This window comes from Podarcis raffonei, chromosome 7, assembly GCF_027172205.1.
Source record: "Podarcis raffonei isolate rPodRaf1 chromosome 7, rPodRaf1.pri, whole genome shotgun sequence".
Lineage (NCBI taxonomy): Eukaryota > Metazoa > Chordata > Lepidosauria > Squamata > Lacertidae > Podarcis > Podarcis raffonei.
In genome coordinates this window covers 33,233,508-33,254,212 of record NC_070608.1, presented here as the reverse complement: position 1 = coordinate 33,254,212, position 20,705 = coordinate 33,233,508, and the positions used below count along the sequence as shown (strand labels likewise).

General features: G+C 38.2%; 1 protein-coding gene across 27 annotated transcripts in view; it reads right to left on the bottom strand.

Annotated features, from left to right (window-relative positions):
• Window positions 1–20,705, bottom strand: part of EYA1 (EYA transcriptional coactivator and phosphatase 1) — an 86,827-nt gene that overhangs the window by 44,890 nt on the left and 21,232 nt on the right. For 13 of the 27 annotated variants that reach the window (XM_053395892.1, XM_053395891.1, XM_053395896.1 and 10 more), the window contains 8 exons: window positions 15,484–15,561; window positions 13,739–13,808; window positions 13,296–13,438; window positions 9,410–9,547; window positions 3,187–3,269; window positions 2,613–2,799; window positions 1,159–1,301; window positions 491–574 (listed from right to left, as the gene is read on the bottom strand). In XM_053395892.1, the coding sequence (XP_053251867.1) occupies window positions 491–574; window positions 1,159–1,301; window positions 2,613–2,799; window positions 3,187–3,269; window positions 9,410–9,547; window positions 13,296–13,438; window positions 13,739–13,808; window positions 15,484–15,561 (926 nt within the window). The remainder of the gene's footprint in view (window positions 1–490; window positions 575–1,158; window positions 1,302–2,612; window positions 2,800–3,186; window positions 3,270–9,409; window positions 9,548–13,295; window positions 13,439–13,738; window positions 13,809–15,483; window positions 15,562–20,705) is intronic. The other 14 variants (XM_053395877.1, XM_053395894.1, XM_053395885.1 and 11 more) reach the window with 7 other exon arrangements.

Genomic DNA, 20,705 nt, shown 5'->3' with positions numbered 1-20,705 from the left:
CAAAAGCCTAACTAGTCCAGCATGGTGTTTCTGACAGTGACCAAACAGATACTTATGGGAAGCAATCAAGAAGGATATGAGTGCAATAGCCATCTTCTGCTGTTGTTTCCCAGTGGCTGATACTAAAATCATGCAAATATTGGTTGGTTTGTTCGTTAATAGAATGTAATTATTTAATTCCTCACTTCTAATTTATAAACATGGTCAAATAACGCTATAGGATAAAACCTTAACCACACTGGTTGGGAAATAAGTAGTGGGACTTACTCCTGAGGAAACAAGCATGGGATTACACTGATAATTAGATCAAAGCAATGTATGATCTGACAATCTTGTATACTACTAATTTTGTTTTTGTGCCACCAGCACTGAAAACCTGGATGGGTACCATTAGACAGTTCTCCTACTTTACTTTTTACTTCACTACCACACCATACTCTAGATTCTTTCTGCACAAAGACATATAGACATTGACTGTCATGGTACTTACTCTCCCATATCTGTTAGCATAGGATCCTGTAAGCAAGGAATGGAAAATGATGATTGTCTCATCCAAATCCCAAATGAATACTCTCTGTAAAAAGATAACCAAATCAATGGGTCCCTCTGTAAAGTTGATAATTAAAATAGGAAAAAAAGCTTTGATCAATGGATGTATACGTGAACAAACTATTCTGAATGTTGTACCATAACAAAGCTATCCTTTCTTACTATTTTAGAGAAACCCATACATTTCAGAACAACATCAATAAGTAATATAACATCTCCACATTGACATACTTTTCTACTAAGAATTAATATTTGGAGGTGACTGGTTTCCTATTCCTGCATTAGATTTAGGTAGGTGCCCTTCCAGCAGGAAGCAGTAGAAGTGTTGCAGTAAAGCCCTGGGTAGCTATTACCTCTCAGCAAGCAGAGGACACAATCTAGGGGTGAGTAATTTTGAAGGGGATGGAAACTCCCTTGTGAGAAAGGTCAAAATATAAGACTAAGTAGGAGTGGAATTGTTTTTAGCTGGAGTTTATAATTTTGCTTTGCTTTTGAGGATTTTCATGTGCTGGAATTTGGTTTTATGCATCTCTTAGCCTAGTATGCTGTAACTTGCCCCAATGCTTCTGAAGAGATAAATAAATAAAATAGCTACTTCATATACAATACCTCTAGGTCGGAGTCAGGCGGTGGTGAAGGATTATTATTCCTTCTGCCTCGACCACGTGATTTGCCATCTGAGCTGCGACGCAACCTTTCTGCATCAGAATCTTTGATCGGTGTTGCTGGGCTGTGGATTGTACTGTACTCTGCTTCAGAAGAAAAAACTGCTTATATTTTAGTTTAGTTGTAGTTCTTTGATTTAGTTTCTCTTTAAGTATGATGCACTGAAATGGCCACACAAAGTTTTGGTGTACTTTTTAAATAGATTACCATATGTATTTATGTTACTAGTGGTACACTAATTCCTGGAAGTCAGAATTCTTCCTAACCCAAATATATACAACAATGAAGTCAACTGAAAATTCTCCTTTCCTATACTTGGAGGGGTTATTTCTTAAAAAACAAAACATCCTCCAGCTTCCAAGAATTCATAGAACATAAGCCGGCCAAAGTTAACCTAAAAGCTCACTGATTCCTATAAACTTTGTTCTTTGCTCTCTCACATTCTTTGCTCTTGAAATCAGTTTAAAGATAGTTTAGAATTAGTTTAAAACTATGTCTTCTGTGGAGGACTTTCAGCTTAAATTTTGGAGTGTGGAGGAAGTAGGGCACCAGCATCTCTGATAAATATTATGGGGCAAAGAGGGTCAAATGGGGTGGGATAAAACTCACTGCTGAAGCTTCTCCCAGTGACTATCATCCAACGGCCACCATCCTCCCTAAGCCCTCTGGATTGATGCTTAGTGATGACTGGAACATCTGGGGATTATTATAGCTAAATATGGACTTGCAACTTGCAGTCAAGCTTTTCCAGAAGTCCCACTGCGTTCAGTGGCGTCTACTCCAAGTAAATGTACGCAGGGTTGCAGCTGGACTAAGCAATCCTAATCCTAAGCAAGTTCTTACACATCCTTTTTTTGGCTGTGCCTGTTCCAGGCTGGTCCAATTAAGATGCCCTAAAACCAGAAGTTCTTTGGGGGATCTGCAGAGCTGTGGATACCCCTGAAACGTCCCATTTCAGGACTTCCCACCAGCTACCATGGATGGTAGTTTCAGACCCACTTGGGCAACACTTCGGGTTCTTGCTGCAGTGGAGCCACCACTAGCAGCAGTGCCACCAGAGAAGCCATGGTGTGTCATGCTTACCCCACCTACCAGTCATGAACACTGGGATAGTCATGATGGCAAATATTAACTAAAGTTTGAGTAATGAGCTCAACATCTGAAAAGACTATAACACATCTTGTAATCTTTGTTTTTACTTTTTAATGCTGGTGCTTATAAATTATTTGAGGTGGTAACTATAAAAAACCCGTATTTAAAAACTCACTGCTGTCCACTTTCCCCTTGCTGAGCCAGTCCTTTCTTAATAAGTGCCACCATACATTCAGAATTCTTCTAAAAATACATTTCAAGTACCAAATTGTGGCCTATAGGTACAATCAAATCTATGCAATTACCTGCTGTAGGATCTGCAACTGCTTGACTTGTGATGCCAGATGGTGGTTCTTGAAGCTGGTATGTAGCATTGGAAGAAGGGGTTGTTGGACTGGTGTTGCTACTTGTCATATAATGCGAAGGATATGGAGAACTGTTATAATACTGTGCGTATTGACCTTGGCCAAAGCTGGGGTAAGAAGGATACTCCTGCCAGAGTTGAGAAAAAAGCTGTATTAGAGACTTTCCCATCAACATTCTGCTTACTTTTTGGTGTGTGTTCCAAAGTGGAAGTGGAAACAGATGCCTCAATTTCTCTGCCATCTTGGATTTTGCAGAGTAGGAAATCACAAACATTATTTATTTTGCATAAATAGGAAATTGAATTTTAGAAAAACTATATCAGAATTGGGTCTAAATATTATCCTGATATTTTTTTTAAGGCAATAAAGAGGGGCTGTTACAAGTAACACTAAGGTAAGCCTCAAAATTCTAAAGAACTTCAAGGTTTTGTGTAGAATTACAGATATGAGTTGTATTATCCTTCTCAAAACACACTTTTCGCACCCTGTCATTTAATAATTTTCATATATTTACCTGTTGCGAACTGTTAAATCCCGTAGAATTTGTAAGTGAATTGTTTCCAGCATATATTCCAGATGATGTAGTGAAACTGCTTCCTGAAACAGAACAAAAGAAGGAGGAAAGTTTATATGAATAGTCAATACAATGTCTCTAAAAAGAACAACACGACAAATCAACAGCGATAAAACAGAATTTTTCATATGCTGGTATAATAAGTAATCTCCTGTGTCATAGGCAAGACTATACTGTGAATGATGAATGATAAATCATTACTTCCAGGGTTCTAGATTGTGTGAAAGCTAAAAAGTTATTCAAATGGAATGTATTAAGAGTAGAATCAGAAGTCAAAATCACTTTGCTTCATTCTATTATGTTAGGTATAACATAAGAGCAAAGCTTGATCAGTAGAATCAATGGCACAGTTTTCACTATGTGTCACTTTCAGTGAAGTGCCACTTCAAACTACAGGTGGAAGGTTCCTATGTTAAGAATGCTTCCTCATATAAAAGACTCCCTCCACTATTGAAAATAGTGAAAACTAACATGCTGATTTTCTATGTGAAGAGAAAAAGCAACAAGAGGGTCTGGTGGCACTTGAAAACTAACATTTATTATGGCATAAACTTTCATAGACTAGAGTCTACTTCACAAGAAGGCTAAGGTGTTATGGATACTGTATGTATGTGTGTGTAATTCATTTCATATTGTAGTCTCTGTTTGAAGTTATTTTGTTCAAGGGAGGTGACCATCTATTTTTACTGGCTTATCAATTTCCAGGCTGTCTGTTATCATGTTTTGTGACTGACCCTTATTAATGACATAATTATCACCTCCTGTACATTATATATTTCATCCCCACCACCTGTTTACTACACCCCCTCCCAAACTATGTGTATCCGGATAACTCATCAAGCACTGATGAAGTAAACTCTAGTCCATGTCATGATAAATAGGTTAATGTTATCTGATTTTACTGAAACAGACGAACACAGCTACTCCTTGGAAATATGTGGAGGAAGCTTTTTATTTGGATAAGCATTCAAATATGAGATCTCCCCCTACTGTCTTAAATAGTAATCCAGAGCAATATCTGCTTATGTAGTTATTCTGCTTATGTAGCCTTGTAAGTTTCAAATCAGTACAAAACTACATAGATATTGTGGTCCTAAAAAAATTACTTGGAAACCCCACTGATTTATTTGTTTATAAATAAATATTATTAAAATATGTCTCAATGTCACATTGTGGGGGTTTTTTTTTGGGGGGGGGGAGGAAATGACACATATCCTGGAAGATACTGGGAACTCCAAACTTCTATTGTTGTTAACAAGACTTATACTTTGTAGTCCTTAAAAATGAAACCTTTTATTATTGCTATAATGTTTTCTTCCATGCTATAGAAACACAAAAGAAGTTTTCACCACAATCTATGAACCTTATGGGCTTCTCAATAATGGCACAGATAATTATAGTTCATTAAATGTTCTTGAGTATACAGCCTTGGGCAGCAGTTTTCTCTTTCCTTGAGAAGTTACTGTTGCCCCTGACACTACAAGAATTATTATATGACATTTCAAGTAGAAAGGCCATAGTCTAAATGTGCCTGGACACAGCAATCTCAACCTTAGCTGCCCAAAATGGACAGATGGGCACTCTGGTTTTAGTGCCTTTATCTACAAAGCTGAATTTCTAAAAGGGCAGCAGCCTCCTTTTAGGCCCAAAAGCAAATGTGAACATATGGACACTTAATAGTGAAAGTGTACGGAGGAGGGGAGAGGGAATGGGGAATACAAAAAGCTGCAATTTCCAGGAGGCACTGAAGTAGCAAAGCACCCTCATAATCTGCCTTTTTCATTTATCATGATTACAGAATAGCTAATAACTAAGGTACCAAAAGGAGAACCAATGAGAGGAACAATGGTCCAAATATATCTGAGAGAATGACATTAAGATATGCTTGGAACTGTATCTAAGACACTAAGACACACACACACACACACACACACACACAAGCTGGAGTGTGGTAGAGGGATCCTTCAGTTCCCAGCCACTTCCTAGGATAGAGATCTCTTTTGGTAGGGCTTTTTTGCAGCCGGCACCTCTCAGGTGGGCACCATCGCCGTTATAATAGAACAGGGGAGGCATTCATGGTGAGTTTCGGCACCAAAATAGCACTGCCTTTTGGCCCTTCCATAGGATTGTAATTAAATGATTTTGTAAAAAGTGATCCTCACTTTGAAAAGTCTAAAAAGGAAATCTAAACTACACAGTATATTAGAAATGTTCCTTCCTTAATTTTGTAAATACCATATAATGGGCTCCATATTGCGGGAGGTGCCTTAGATGAAGTATGAGATTTACCGCATAAACAACTTACATGGTAATCCTTTAGCTAAACTAGTCTACATTAACTAGTGTTCTCTCTAAATGCCGTAGAGAAAACAATAAAAAGTTATTTATACACTTGCTCATGAGCCATCCAGTTATACAGACACTTACTATGGATACCTCAAGACATCAGGTTGGATCCTGACAACCATAAGCAGAAACAAGCTTGCAGAAGGGGACTTTACAAACTTCCTCCCAGTGGCCCCCTCCACCCTGCCTGGTCCTTGTGGTTGGGGACCCTCCAGAACAGAACAGGATGAGCAAATGAAAATTAACAGAAAGAGAGAATTAATGAATAGTGGGCTCACAGAAGGTGTCAATTCATCCCTTCCACAGCAGTCCTCTCATGTTCAATCTCACCCTGTTCTGAATGATCCTGCAACCCTCAGGACAGATTGCTTTTGAGCAGGGAGTGCAGAAGACTGCAGTGGGGAAAATCCCCTTCTGTGAGCTTTCTTCTGCTTGCAGTTCTCAGGATCCAACCCACTGCCTTTGGAGAAATCAGGACTAGTTGTATATGAAAAAACAGACACACGTTAACATTTTAGTAGAACAAAGAGATATTTCAATAGCAGGAAGAAGGGGTTTCAATTCCCAATTTTTCAAATACACATTACTTGCTTTTAGTAAAAACATTCACCTTTATATTAATATGGAAAATAAAAATAGATCAGTGCCTAAGCATTTAGGACATTATTTCGGGACAGTGATTAAAATAATTGTCGAATGTTGCTCAGCAAAGAGGTCTAATAGATATCCATATCTCTACTCTGAAGTAAACATGAGTGGGATCATGCTGACCAAGTAACTACTTTGTGCAACATTTCTTAAGAATAAACATTTTATTGTTTGTGATTAATTGGATATGTACATAGAAGTACTCCTATATAGAATCTATTAATGTATAAATTTCACAGAAATGCAAGAAAAATATCTAACATCTAAAATAACACTTAAGCGGCAATCCTGTGTCTACTTACTTGGGGGTAAGCCCAACTGAACTTATTGGGACTTATGGCTAAGTAAACATGCTTAGGATTGTAAACTTGCCTTTCTTGCATATTGGCAGAAAGTTCACAAGAGCCAATGAAAACTGTTATTGCACCTAGGCCAGCATATTACAACAAACATCTCTTTCATCTTATGCCATTACTGACTCCTATGGAGAGCAAGTAGGGTCTCACAGACCATAACAAATGTGGAACAGGTTTCTGAAAACTGCTACGTAGACCACCCAAGAACATCAGCTTAGGAGTACTTAAAACATTCTTTAAAGTTTGCCACATTTTAATAAGGTATGTCATGCCACAAATGCACAGTGCTATTGTATCAGATGATATGCAGATCAACAAAAAAGAGTGAGCGCCACCATCTAACCCTATGCACTATAACATTATACAAAAATCATTTTTGCACCTTTGCAAATTAAAAGTACATTTTATAAATAAGTAATCATGTTGAAACAATTGGCTTGTGAGTAATGCTAGGACCACAACACTATGTATGTAAGACTTTCAGAACACTTTTGAAAAAATACCCCACCAAAGACTCCTGAGTAAGCTTAGCAGTCATGGGATAAGAACAGAAGTCTTTTTGTTTGTTAAAAACAGCAACTGGTTAAAAACAGGAAGCAGAGAGTAAGAATAAATGGAAGTTCTTTCAGTGTTTTTGTTGGCATCCGTCTGTCTTGAGATAAAATGGAGGGCGCCTCTGGGGGTGAAGTCAAACTGCTGTGTTATAAGCACCAAAGTGACCTCCCCAGGATGCAAACCTGAGCAGTGTGTATGGATATCCTCACAAAACCTCTCTCTCGGCTTTGCTGATGAGGTCCAAAGGAAAGCAGAGCAATACATTTGGCACGAGCGTGGCTGCAGAAGCTGCCAGAAAGAGGTGTACAAGGCACCACCCAACCGTCTCCAGGACTCCTGTTAGGGTTTACTCCTTGGCCTTTTCTTCTCCCGAAGGTATCCCACAAGGCAGTGGAGGTTTTGGTACAGAGTTCTCCTTCTCCTAGATGGGCTACGTTCCCAGGTTGGTGAGCCCCATCTGCCCCTCACTTCCCTCTACAGCACATGCAGAAACCACCTTCATAACTTTTAGACTCACTATTGGTCTTTTCTGCTCAACCCATTGGAGCCACATGCAGGGGAAGTCCCTAACTTACTGAGGGTTTGACACCCATTAATTTTTTTAGGACAACAAAACTGTAACATTAAAAAACAAAATAAAAACAGAATATACATTACAGGGTCCAGAACTAGCTTTCCATACTTAAGACCAAGGCTGCATGCCAGCAACAGGCGGAGCTAAAACCAAGGATGGGCAAAGCCGGAGCAAAGGTGTTTTGCATTAACTTATCCACAATAAAGAAAGCTATTTCAGTTTTCACCATCACAACCTCAGATTAGAATTATCAATCCTATGCAGAAGTGAGACCCACTGTACCATTTCAGATTGTACGAATCAGTATTCATGGATAAGAAAGAAGCAAATGCCATTTTCAAACTATTTTACTACAGCTACCAACATATGCAACTTCCCTATAGTCCTCAACTTATACTAATTAGGAGAAGATAAGGCACATCTTTGAACCCTTTGAACCTCTGTGAAAATCGCTCTTTGGTGATTTGTGAAAACTCAGAAGGATGCAAAAGTGCTTGTGCATTTAGAATATGAAAAATGTAGGATGCAGGAATCACGGCCCCAATTCTGCTGCTTTTGCTCTCAGCAATGTTGCTGCTAACCATATTTGAATTGTTATATGATAAGGCCACTATTCCAAAAGAAGAAGACAAAATTAAGCAATATTTAAAAATGAGGCTGAAGCAGCTGCCAGATCCTACAAAAGAAGATGTGACTCAGACATAATTCCATTTTTTTTAAAAAAAAATAATCAGTTGAAAGATGAAAGAAATCTTATTCTTTCTGTTGAAAACTTGGTGGTAATGTGTCTTAATCTAGACCTTATGTCAGATCATCACCTCTGCCATTCTAAGTTTGCTGTCAGTTCTAAAGGTAAATGTTTCCTTTGCTTACTGGCTAAGGACTAGATCAATACATCCTAAAAGCTATTCTGCATCAACGAAGTCTGATACAGTTAAGACATTAAGGCTTCTCTGCTTCATAACATCTGTTCTAAGGTTTCCAAGGGATTCAACATGCATAGCTCCCACTGACCCAGTCTAAAATTAGAGATCATGTTTCTGGTTAGTTTTGAATCCTTTTCTCTATTCCTAAGGAGAACTGGATTCCATAAGTACCAACACAAAGAAATATACAATATATTAGGCATTATGTATAATATCAAGTAAACATTTAAATTACTTTGGGGAAGAAACCACAACTGATAGCATCTAACACTTATAGAACTTCCAAATTATACTGCCAACATTACCTAAATAATTCTGACAAGTTAACTTGTAGGGAATGTCATCTTAAATTTACAGACAAAGAAAACACACCTAAGGGATGAAATTATGTCAGTTTTATTTGTATTCTTGACACCATTTTTCACACTGCTCTGTTTTCTATCACAGCTGAGAACTATGCTGCAATAAATGGAATTTTACAATAAAGGTCATTGTAATGTTGGAATCACATAATAAAATAGCCATGTTTAAAATGCTTATGTTGATGAAACCTTTAAAACTTAGGTTTGAATTAAAAATGCTAATTTATTATCAACAATGCAAAATTGCATTTAAAATCTATCTAGTTTTGCACATAATATACACTGCTATCATCTTCATTTGGCTACCTGCATTTTCAATTATTATTATTTTTTAGAAACCCACAAAACCAGAACAACATGTGAAAAGCAAACGAATTCTAATTACTTTATACAGACCTTGCATCTGGTAACTGTATGGAGCCTGTCCTGGCTGGGGAGTGCTAAAACTTGCACCATAGCTCAGAAAGCCTGTCTGTCCAGGTGACTGTGTTTGTGATAATCCGCCTTCTGTCTTGATGCCTGCCCACAATGCACCTAAATCAGTTAGTGATAGCAAAGCTAGTTGTTCATATTTTAACAGAGGGCATTAAATAAAATCACACAAGTATTCATGTAAGTATGCAAAAGGACACCAACCCATAATCTAGTTAAGCTGCACTGTCTGAACTGACACAACCTTTCTAATTTAAATTCTTGTTTAATTTAAATCTCGCATGAGCATACTGTAGATTCACCTATTTAGCAACCGTTACATTATCAGTTTAGAAATGGTGGGGTGTATGAATGAAAAGTGACAGTTTTAGCTTAAAATTGTGAAATTATAGATGTTTAAAGCACATTTGATACTATTATACATTTTTTGTTTTCTGCTCATTCAGAAAGACATTAGAAAACTTGTTTTATTAATATAAGTATTTCTTTCTTCTATAGCTTTTCACATGCAAGAGCTTAATAATTAAAGAGGGTCAGAATATCAATAGGGAATTTCATATTTACAAAGTCCAGCATGTGAGTTAAAACTTTCTTAGCTACCAAAGTTGACAAGTTTTACAGTGCAATCCTGTACATGAATTCATGGTAACTGGGCAACTGCCTATACAGGATTTCCACCACCTGGGTCCCAACGCTTTAATTGGTTTAGTTACCAGGGGCCAATGTTAACACATACAGTAAGCACCTTTTACAACTCAATAGTTTTAAGATTTTTCCTAGACATTTTAAAACAGGGCTGAGAGTGGAAAAATTATCGCTTTTTAAATTATTGCTTGGGCCTATAGGCACATATCCATTATTAACTGCAAAAGGGATACAGCCTTTTTGCCATGTAAACGATACAGATCCCACACCTTTGAGATGTCTCTTCAGACTGGAGTAACATTATATAGTCTTTTTTTATTTCTTTTCTTATTGAATTTCATCAAAATTCAAACATCTACAACCCTGAAAATGATTTCATTAAATAAATACAATCCAGAAAAATAAAATGTATTTAGCCTGATAAACAGATAGAGACAAAAATAACATTTTGCAGCCTGCCATATGCATTGGCACCTCTGGTTTGCATCCACACCATAATAGGCTATTATTTTATGTTGTGTTGGAAAAGGGTATTGCCTGCAGCCCAGTTGTACAGGTAAGCTTTAACTGCTGCAGAGAATCAGTGACATTCGGCAATGCAACTGAAGCTCAGACCCGGGTTTCTGAAGTGAGGCAAGATGCATGCAGGTGGTGACAGGAAGACCAACAAATCCGTTGGAGCTAATCTGGTGATTTGGCATACAAAATAAAATCACCATGTGGATTATGCACTTGCAATTTTAGATATGACAAAGCTGCATGTAGACCATGTATTGGTGTGTAAGCTGCTTCTCCTTTTTAAAAACCCTCAATTATTTTTCCACTGCAAATCATCCACTCTCAAGGGTGCATTGAAAAGGAGAAGCAAGTGTCATGATAACATTGCAAGCAGCTGGGGAGTAAAATTTCATTCCCCACGTGGCAGCTATATTGTGAAAAAGCCATCCTAACTCTTTTAAACCTCTTCTCTGCATTAAGAGGGAAAACTCATGAATGGTATGATGGTAGTGATGGGAATTATGCTGATGCATGAATATATGTATGTTAATATGTGTATTTAACCTAATTCAAATAAATAATAAACTTCTAACAGCATGTCTGATAAAGAAGCAGTAACTGAAAACCATCCTGCAATGGGGGAAATCTGCATTTTAAAGTCTTTTTAACAGTTTTGCTGAAGCATTAGAGCCAAGAAAGTCTTAGCAACCAGCTGTCGGTGGCAATCATCTCCACCAGCCAAGCTCACTCTGTTACAAACATTATTTCTCCATTCTCTCATTGTACAATATAATAAAAAGCCTTTGCCAGAGTGTTCCATAAAATGTTCAGTTACTACAGAGTAAATTAATCATTGTTCAATTAAAAATTCAGTTCTGATTTGTTATTACAGCTATCTTTGTGATGTATCACACCATATTGAATCGTTATCAAGTATGTATAAATATATCAAAAGGAGTTTTTAAAATTTTGCTGTTCAGAAAAAGGGGGGAAAGAAACACAAAAACAGACCAACTGGCAATATTACAAAAAAAGGATATAAACCCTAAAACAAGAATGTAAACTGTATTAACATAACAAAGTAGCAACAAATAACCAAACTGCATTGTGATCAATTTTCCTATTCTAACAGTTTAAGAATAAATTTCAATTATTTTTTAAAAAATGTATTTTTAAAAAATCAGTTCTAACACTAAAGGAATAAACCACAAGTGGCCAAAGTTTTAATTTTTACTTTCATTTAAAAATAAACTTGAAAGTATAATCCTGATAGTCACTATACTAAGATGAAGTTTAAAACAGGTCACAAGATTATATTTGCTAGATTTAAGCAAATACAAAAGAAACGGATTTGTAAATGCCAGTTAAAGAAAACATAACCCATTATTTCCCGAGTTTCAGTCAATTTAATTTGTTGGTTAAGACAGAAATTCTGGTCACACTTTATTAGAGAATAAACCCCAGTGGACTTATTTTCCATTATATAGGGAGATAGTATAGTTCAGAAGTCCTCAATGGTGAGCTCAACAGTGGGGATCACCAAAACTTTTAGGGCAACGTGCTTCCAGTTGAGATGAGCCAGTGCCCTTCTCAGTCAACATCTAGGGAGAGAAAGTGTAAAGCCTTTTTATATGAGGCAGTACTTTTGGATATATTATTATGTAGTTCTTTGGCTCCTGTTTCAATTGTTGAGTACTTCTTGGTTTATTAACTGTTGTTTTAAATAAAATTGTGGGTTGCTTTTATTGGGTATGTTTAATAGCTGCCTTGGAAATCTAGTAGTAGTAGTAGTAGTAGTAGTAGTAGTAGTAGTAGTAGTATACCACCCTTCATCTGTAGATCCCAGGGCGGTTCACAACACAAAAATACAAGATAAAAAACACAAAATGTATAGTAAAACCAGAACAAAAACAAACCAATACCACCCCGCATCCCACAACACATTTAAAAGGGCACCTGATGTTAATGGGACTTAAGTTTGGTTGAATTATTCTTTCTATATTTCATAAGAAATGCTTTAATAAGTAAAATGCAGCAAGGGCATCTACATGCACCATGCATGCTGCTTTAACATTCTTAATGCTCCATAAAGAAAATGTGCACTGATCTTTCTGTTTATTACACAAACCATAGATATAGCTTGGTTCTTGTCATAGGACATTCAAGTACATAATATAGCAACATATACCCACAGACTAGGAACCAAATGACCCTCCTTGCTCTGTTACTCCATTGGAGGCATCTGACAACAGAGGGGGAGGGGGAAACTTTCAGGAGGGTCCTGAAAATCCGTTCTATTGGGTTTGCATATCCTCCAGAACAGATTTTTGTGGGACACTGGGGACTGCTGATGGGACAGGGATTTTTTAAAAAAATAACCTCCCCTCTTCTACTAGCAGATATTTCCCTCTGGATCAAAACCTCTTGTGTTTCTGCAAGGACATTAGTTGGAAACAGCGCATAGCAAGAAAGTGGGAGACATGGGGATGTGAAAGTTAAGATGCTGCTAAATACTGAGGAGTGTGATTCCAAAATCATGGAACAATGCTCTACTTCTTTTCAGGCCTCAGTGGTTTTGCAACATACTTATGCTTAAGCTACTAAAATGCGGTATTCTGTCACTAAGTAACGCTGCACTCATCAGCAAAGTGACTTCACAGCCCAATACACAACTGTTTGTCACCATCTCCCCAAAAACTTTACTCACCATATGATGGGATTCCATAGGGCTGACCAGGCTGTGGGTACGTTGAATAACCTGTGGCTTGTTGCATCCCTGTGGTAAACTGCGTCTGCCCATATGCAGCCATCGTTTGTGAAGGAGTAGGAAGAATATGCGGGTATGGTCTGCTGTTCGTTACAAAAATGACAGAAAACAGGAAAGCCTTTGTATTAGATAGAAACATGCAAACGTTTTGGTTAAGCTGCATGACAGAATGTAAATTCCTTGGCCACTGTGCAAAACAAATTAATTAATTAAACAATTTTCTACGTCTAAAGATACATTTGTAGTTATTCTAAAGTACAACCTTTCTCAAGGGTAAACTGATTTCAATTATGATTTTGCAGATGGATTCAATTATAATTATAAATGAGGTTTAACTCCACTTTTTTTCTTTTTCTTTTTTTAAAACGTAACAGACATCTTACTTGGACGGGTATATCTGTGGTGGGGAAAACTGGTGAGTTTGTCTTGGGCTGAAGCCACTGCTTCCAATTGCTGTACGGAGGAGAAAAGAAAGCACATGGAAGTGTAAACACACACATCTAACCTAAATATTATTTCTGTTAAAGGAACTTTAGAAATTTAATGAAGTTTAATAAAATTAAAACAGCGCCAAGTAATACTTTACTAGATCCAGGCTAGCACAACAATTCTCAACATCTTTATTGCAAATTAGGCTTTTGCAATTGCTCTTAAGGGACCGTTTTAAAAATATGTCACACTTTAAGGCCTTTTTAACACACCCTGTCATATTTCTAGCCATTTAATTAACTCTCCACTTTTCTCACAATTTTGCACTTGAATTAAATGAATTACTCCATGCATGGTTCTTAAATTTAAATGCTGTAAAATGTCAGCATTTTTATACAAGGGTGGCATTTTAGTGAGTCAGATATTCTTCAAACCCACAATCATACTTCCATTTTTCCTTCCCAAGAACTATAGCCACTACTGAAAACAGCTATTTAGCACATGGTAGTGAGGAATGAAACAAATGCCAATAAGAGAGCAATTCCTCTTCAGCGTTTTATTATTTATTCCTTCCAATGACTGTGTGTGACTTATGAAGCTGCTTTACACAGAGTCAGACCACTAGTCCATTCAACTTAGTATTATCTGCACTGACTAGCCGTAGCTTTACAGACAAGGGACTTCCCCATTCAACCTAGATATGCTACCGATCAGACTCAAAACCTTTTCATCGCAAAGCATGTTTTCAAGCACAGTGATGGCTGAAGACATTCACGCTGCTATGGAACCAAAAAGGAAGCATTCCTTGTTGGATTTTCTCAGCTAGAATCTTGAAAAAAAATGACAGTGTACCAATACTGAGATTGTAAAACTGACATATCAAACTTGAAACCTTGCATAATATTTTGTGACATTTTGGTTGGCCTTTAAAAAGTATTGCAGGCAGGCATAGTGGGCAGCATCCAGCTAAGTGCTCCTCAGAACAGACTCACTAAAATTAAGGGCCTAATTTACTCGTGTCCATTAATTTAATAGATCTACTCTGAGTAGGACTAACACGGAATGCAACCCATTTTTTTCAGCAGTAAAACTGCTGAAGCACCTTCGCTGTTCAAATGTACATTTCTTTTTCTTTGTCAAGATTAGGGGCGGTGGGAGGATCTTTAAGTTTGCAGCAGTAGCTGGCTATGAACAGTGCAGATTGGCTGTTACCTCCTGCTGCAATAACTGGGACAGTTTGGCACTTAAAAAAATAGGTTCTCACCACAGCTGATAAACTTTTGTCTTCACACAAACCTAGATTCTTTGAGGCAAAGCTATCTGCTTTACACATGCCAAATAAAATGTGGGCTTGGACTACACTGAGACTAAAGGGTGCCCAGTAAATGTCACCAGTAACAGCTCTGTATTTCAGCTAAGAAGAAAATATTGCTAGACGAAACTGAGGCTGCTAGACTCACCTGGAACTGGAGCCCCATTGGACTCAGCAGAACTTACTTCTGAGTAGACGTGTATAGAATTTCACTATTAATTTCAAAATAGACTTGGCAGCTAATAAGTGGCAACCGCTGCCAATAAGGGAAATACACACATGAAAATCCACAGAATGTATGGTTGTCTTTACTCAGAAACAGTTTCCTAATTAAATATCTGAAACATATATGGGTATCATATTTACACATGGCAAATGCTTCCTTACCTGATCCTGAAAAACTGTCTAAAGACCCGTCTGCTGTTGTAGTAGCAATCTCACTGCTGCTCATTGGCTCTGTTTTAACTAAAATATAAATAAAGTGTGTTTTATGTTCACTATGACTGCAATCCAGACAAATTTCCCTGACAGTCAATAAAACTGAACTCAGTGGGGCTTACTTCTGAGTAGACATGCACAGAATTTCATACTTGTGCACAAACACTCATGCATATGTGCAACACACTCGTACACTAATTGCTTATGTTCATATATACTAATGCAGCACTAATTCTAAGAAACACAAAGCTTATTTTGTACATTTATTTTCTATAAACATATTACACACAAAAATATGTACATCTGTCCGAAATGAGTAAAAACCATTGCAACAGAATTGTTTATTGCCTTTCTAGCAAGTCTCTGAGGTGATCTACATAACTGCCAAAAAGTTACTGTCAGGTCAGTACAATATTAGGCTGCAATCCTACAGCATTTACTTGGGAGCAAGTCCAATTGAACTTGGGTAGACGGGAACAGAATTCTGCTGTTACTAAACCAATTATATAATTTAGTGTACAGGCGGTGACCATTTTGCACAGGGGTTCTGTTCCTGGTGTAGGCAGAGCATGCATAACCCCAATTCACCCCCATTCTGCCCTGCCCCCCATTCTGTCCTCTTCTGGTTCCAAAAGGACCTGCATGTAGGTAGTGCAAAATGGTCGCTGCCTGTACTTTATTCTAACTTTTTACACCTGATCTTTATAACTTTCAGGACATTACATGATACAGTAACAAACACACAGACAATGCAGTACTCTTAGTTATTTTACATTCTGCTAAACTATACATTTACAGGTATCTTTAATATTCCAAGTTTTGTACATTTCAAAGGAAGCTGCCTTGCACTGAGCAAGACTATTGTACACATTATCAGGAGCTGTCCTAGTTTCAGACAGGAGTTTTCCCCAGTCCTACCTGGAGATCACAGGTATTAAATCTGTATCATTTTACATGCAAAACATGTGAACTACCACAGCGCCCCTTGCAACTGTAGTCTACCTTGTTTCTTAACTAGGATAGTGGCAGATGCGTAGTTGGTCTTGCAACAGGAGTGGAAGATTGGGTTTAATTAGCTGTTGCAGAGATTCCCCCAACTCTCTGGAGCAAATCTGGGAAGAGTGTGGGGCATGAGCTATGCCCTGTAAGTAGAGAGGATTCCCAGAATTTGACTAGCATAAGCTGAGTGTGGGTTAGTACAGTTCATGAGTAAACTAAAGCCCTTATAATAAAGTAAAACATGAATTTATTTATGGAATCAGAAATTTACAGGCACTTGATAAATTAGAATGATCATTATTAATACTGATTTATTAATAATCTTCTACACATTATAAAACCATTTATACCTGAGATAATTAAAAACACAAAAACAGCAAATGCATTTAAAACAAGACTAAAATACAACAAAACAGACACTTGTAGTAAAATTTATCCAGCTGTGAAAGCCTATGGGAACAAACATGTCTTCAATTGTTTTGGAAAGTGCAGATAGTGGGTGGTGCCTGTCATATTTTGTAAAGAATGCTATTCCACAGAACAGGGGCAGTGACACTGAAAGCCTTGCTTTCAGTTACTGTGGAACAGGCTTCTCAGATCTTTGGAACTTGCAGGAGGAAATCTTCCACAGACTGCAGCGACATACAGGGTTTATAAGCAATAAGGAAGTTTCTCAAGTAACCTGGTCCTGAGCTGTATTGAGCCTTATGTTAGCAATCGGCTGCCAGTGCAAATCCTGCAAGCAGCTTCCAGACTAACCCCAAGGGTTGCACCAGCAGAGCACATTGCAGTAATCAAACTGTAAGGTTCCCAATGCATGCACAACCTGTTCTGAACCTGGGTCTGAAGACAGATTGCAATGGGTCAACCCTCTCAAGTTTCTTGTCCAAAGAGGGTATTAACAACTGGGTAGTAGTTGTAAAATACCACTGGGTACCAGGTGGTTCCCTCCCCCCATGAATGGCCACACAATCACCTCCACAGTGGCTAGCACCACGCTATCATGAGGTTGCATATATCACACACTGAAGCCACCCAGCCATGTTTCCCTATCTAGCTTCAATCAGGCTGCAAAAACTGAAACTGCTCCCACTAAACATGGCTTGATGGAGTATTGGCATCTCACATGCTATGGAGACGAATGGCATTGTCCTCAGGCAGGTCACAAAGGGTCTCTGAGGTACCCTGGACTCCATCCACCAATATGGGTGTCAACAGCCTATGAACCACATATTCACTAGTTCCGCTTGCTGACTTTTAGAGGACCCAATGGAATCAATGATGTAGGTCTTCTTTGTTGTTTTCACCCCCATGCAGTAAGCACAATAGGGTGCTCTCACATGTTTGGTCATCTTTGCAGTGGGACTTCCACCACCTGCACTCTAGCCATCGCATGGTCTTTTTCATCACATGCAGCTCCCCAGTATACCAGGGAGCTGAATATGCTCCACAGTGTTGGAGAGAATGCTCAAGATCTATCATATCTACAACCTTCTGCATCTTGTCATTCCATAACAAAATAAGGTCTTCTGCAGGATTGCCAGTTCTATTCACCAGAAAATTTCACAGGAATCCTTTGTGGTCCACAAGTCTCCGGGGACAGACCATAATAATGGGTCCCACACCCCTACAGGGGAAGTTGGTACTATTAGCCGAAACTGCACCAGGTTGGAAGGACGAGCAGTTCAAAAAGCAACCATGACAAAGTTCATACCTAGCCAGGTATTATAGCTGGCAGACTATTTTATTTCATTTGGTTACAAATAGTACAAAAATCCCAAAGCCAACTTGAAAACACTTTTAATTATCACTATACCACACTAGCACCTCTCCTCAACCAATATCCAAAGAGGTTTTCCTAAAGCTTAAAGCTTCCCATGTGGGTAAAAGTTTGTGTTTCTATTGGCTGAGTGTGTTATGCAATGCTAGTGAGAACTGAGAAAACCAGGCCAATGAGGATAATAATTTAAACCTTCAACTTTATGCCACACATTATATGATCCCAGCCCTTTAGACCTGAAGCACCTGTGGTACATTAACCCATTCACATCACCTGTTAACTGGATATTTCTGACACAATGGAGTGGGAAAGGTATGAGACTTCAAATCATGCATTCTCAGTGTTTCCCAAACTTGGATCTCCAGCTGTTTCTGGACTTCACTTCCCATCATCCTTGATCCCTGGTCCTGATAGTTCGGGATGATAGGAGTTGTAGTCCAAAAACAGCTGGAGACCCACATTTGGGAAACACTGCACGACTACTGGGAATGACACTAGAAGTTTGCACACTAGAGTCTGCAAAGATGAAACTGGGTTTTCATACAGTCAGTTTGTCCTAATTTTTTCATAAGGCCTGATGCGCAAAAGACCACCAAGGCCATCAGGAAGAAAATAGCACTCAGCAGGGCATACACAGCAGCTATGCTGTAAGGGCTTCGCCTTCTCAGATTGCTCCATACCCACACATTATATTAAAACATTGCCAAAGTGCAGATAAGCAATTCTGCATTGTAACCTATTGCAGGTGTAAGAGTTTTGGAGGGTCCCCAAAATCTGGCAGTAAAATACACTTCCGAAGGAGCTCCAAGCTTAAAAACAAATAGATATTTTAAGTGTGGAAAAGAAGAGTTTTGACATACACCCTCTTTTCTCAAACAAATGCCTCAGAATGCAGTGAATGTGCTTAAAACCACTTCTACCACATTTTAGAAACCACACTATCCAAGTAAGCTGAAACTCTACTCAAGCAATGCTGGAATTCGGTCCAGCCTTGAATACATTTTTCCTGTACTGCCAATTGTTTCTTCTTCCAAAACCATATTTATATTCTCATACTTCTCTGAAGAATTTCCCCCTGCTCTTGGCCCTATGAGTTCCATCCCGTCCTTCCTACAGCAGTTAGTATATCACTCATATTTTGTGTGCTGTTGACGCACCACTATAGGTCAAAGCTTTGGGAAGGAATAGGTCATGGGCTTTTGGAAGAAAAGTACAAATTCAAACTTCAAAATGCATTAGCCATTTAGCCAATCTTTACAATAAACCCCAAAATTGATTACTGAAAGATTACTACGGCAAAATTGACCTAATTTTAAATGATAGGTAAATAACATTTAACATATGTTTCTTTTCTAGGTAACATACATAAGAATTATTTCTCCTATTATATTCCTATAATCTTAATCACCCATTAGATTCAGTCATAAAATGCAGAACTATTACAGCTTCTGATAACAAAGTGTGCCCTCTGTTTTCCACTGGAATACAATTTGCAGAACCGCAGGAAAAGCATGGCCATGATGAGACTGAGATGTGCAGATGTCTTTAGAGTTCCAATGCTCAGGTAAATTACTATACTGAGCATCTCATTATTTATTTATTTATTTATTTTTATTTAGCTATACTGCTTAATCACAGTTGTCACAAAGGTTGAAAATTCCCTACCCTGATCCATGGAAAATGCAGGTAGAAGAGAAATCGGGCGGGATGAGGAGGTTCCTCCTCTAAATTTATGGAGCATGAAAAGAAGCCTAGCAGGTGGAGATCATCTATTTTACTTTCACTAATCAAGAAGTCCCTGGAGCACGTATGAGTGTAGGTGTACCCATTTAAAGCATATTCTGCCTGCCTGGCACTCAACTCCTAATTCCTGAAAGAAGGCAAAGCTGGGATGCATTGTTAGGCTACAGCTACCATCATCCTTGACCATTAACTTTGCTGGGTGGGCTTACGGAAGTGGAATTCATCTTGTGAAAGGTCAGAGATTCTACATCCCTGACATGAAGAATCACAGGATACTATTACTTAAGTAATACTGTTATCTAAGAGAATAATTCCCCATTATCTTTAAGTGAACATTACTTTCTTAATAATAATTAAATATTCATACTACAGAAGGCTGGAAAATACAAAGTTAAAGTCACATTACATTTGGTTCTTCAGTAGGGATGGCACTGAAATGCTCAATACAGTGGTACCTCGGGTTAAGTACTTAATTCGTTCCGGAGGTCCGTTGTTAACCTGAAACTGTTCTTAACCTGAAGCACCACTTTAGCTAATGGGGCCTCCTGCTGCCGCTGCGCTGCTGGAGCTCGATTTCTGTTCTTATCCTGAAGCAAAGTTCTTAACCTGAAGCACTATTTCTGGGTTAGCGGAGTGTGTAACCTGAAGC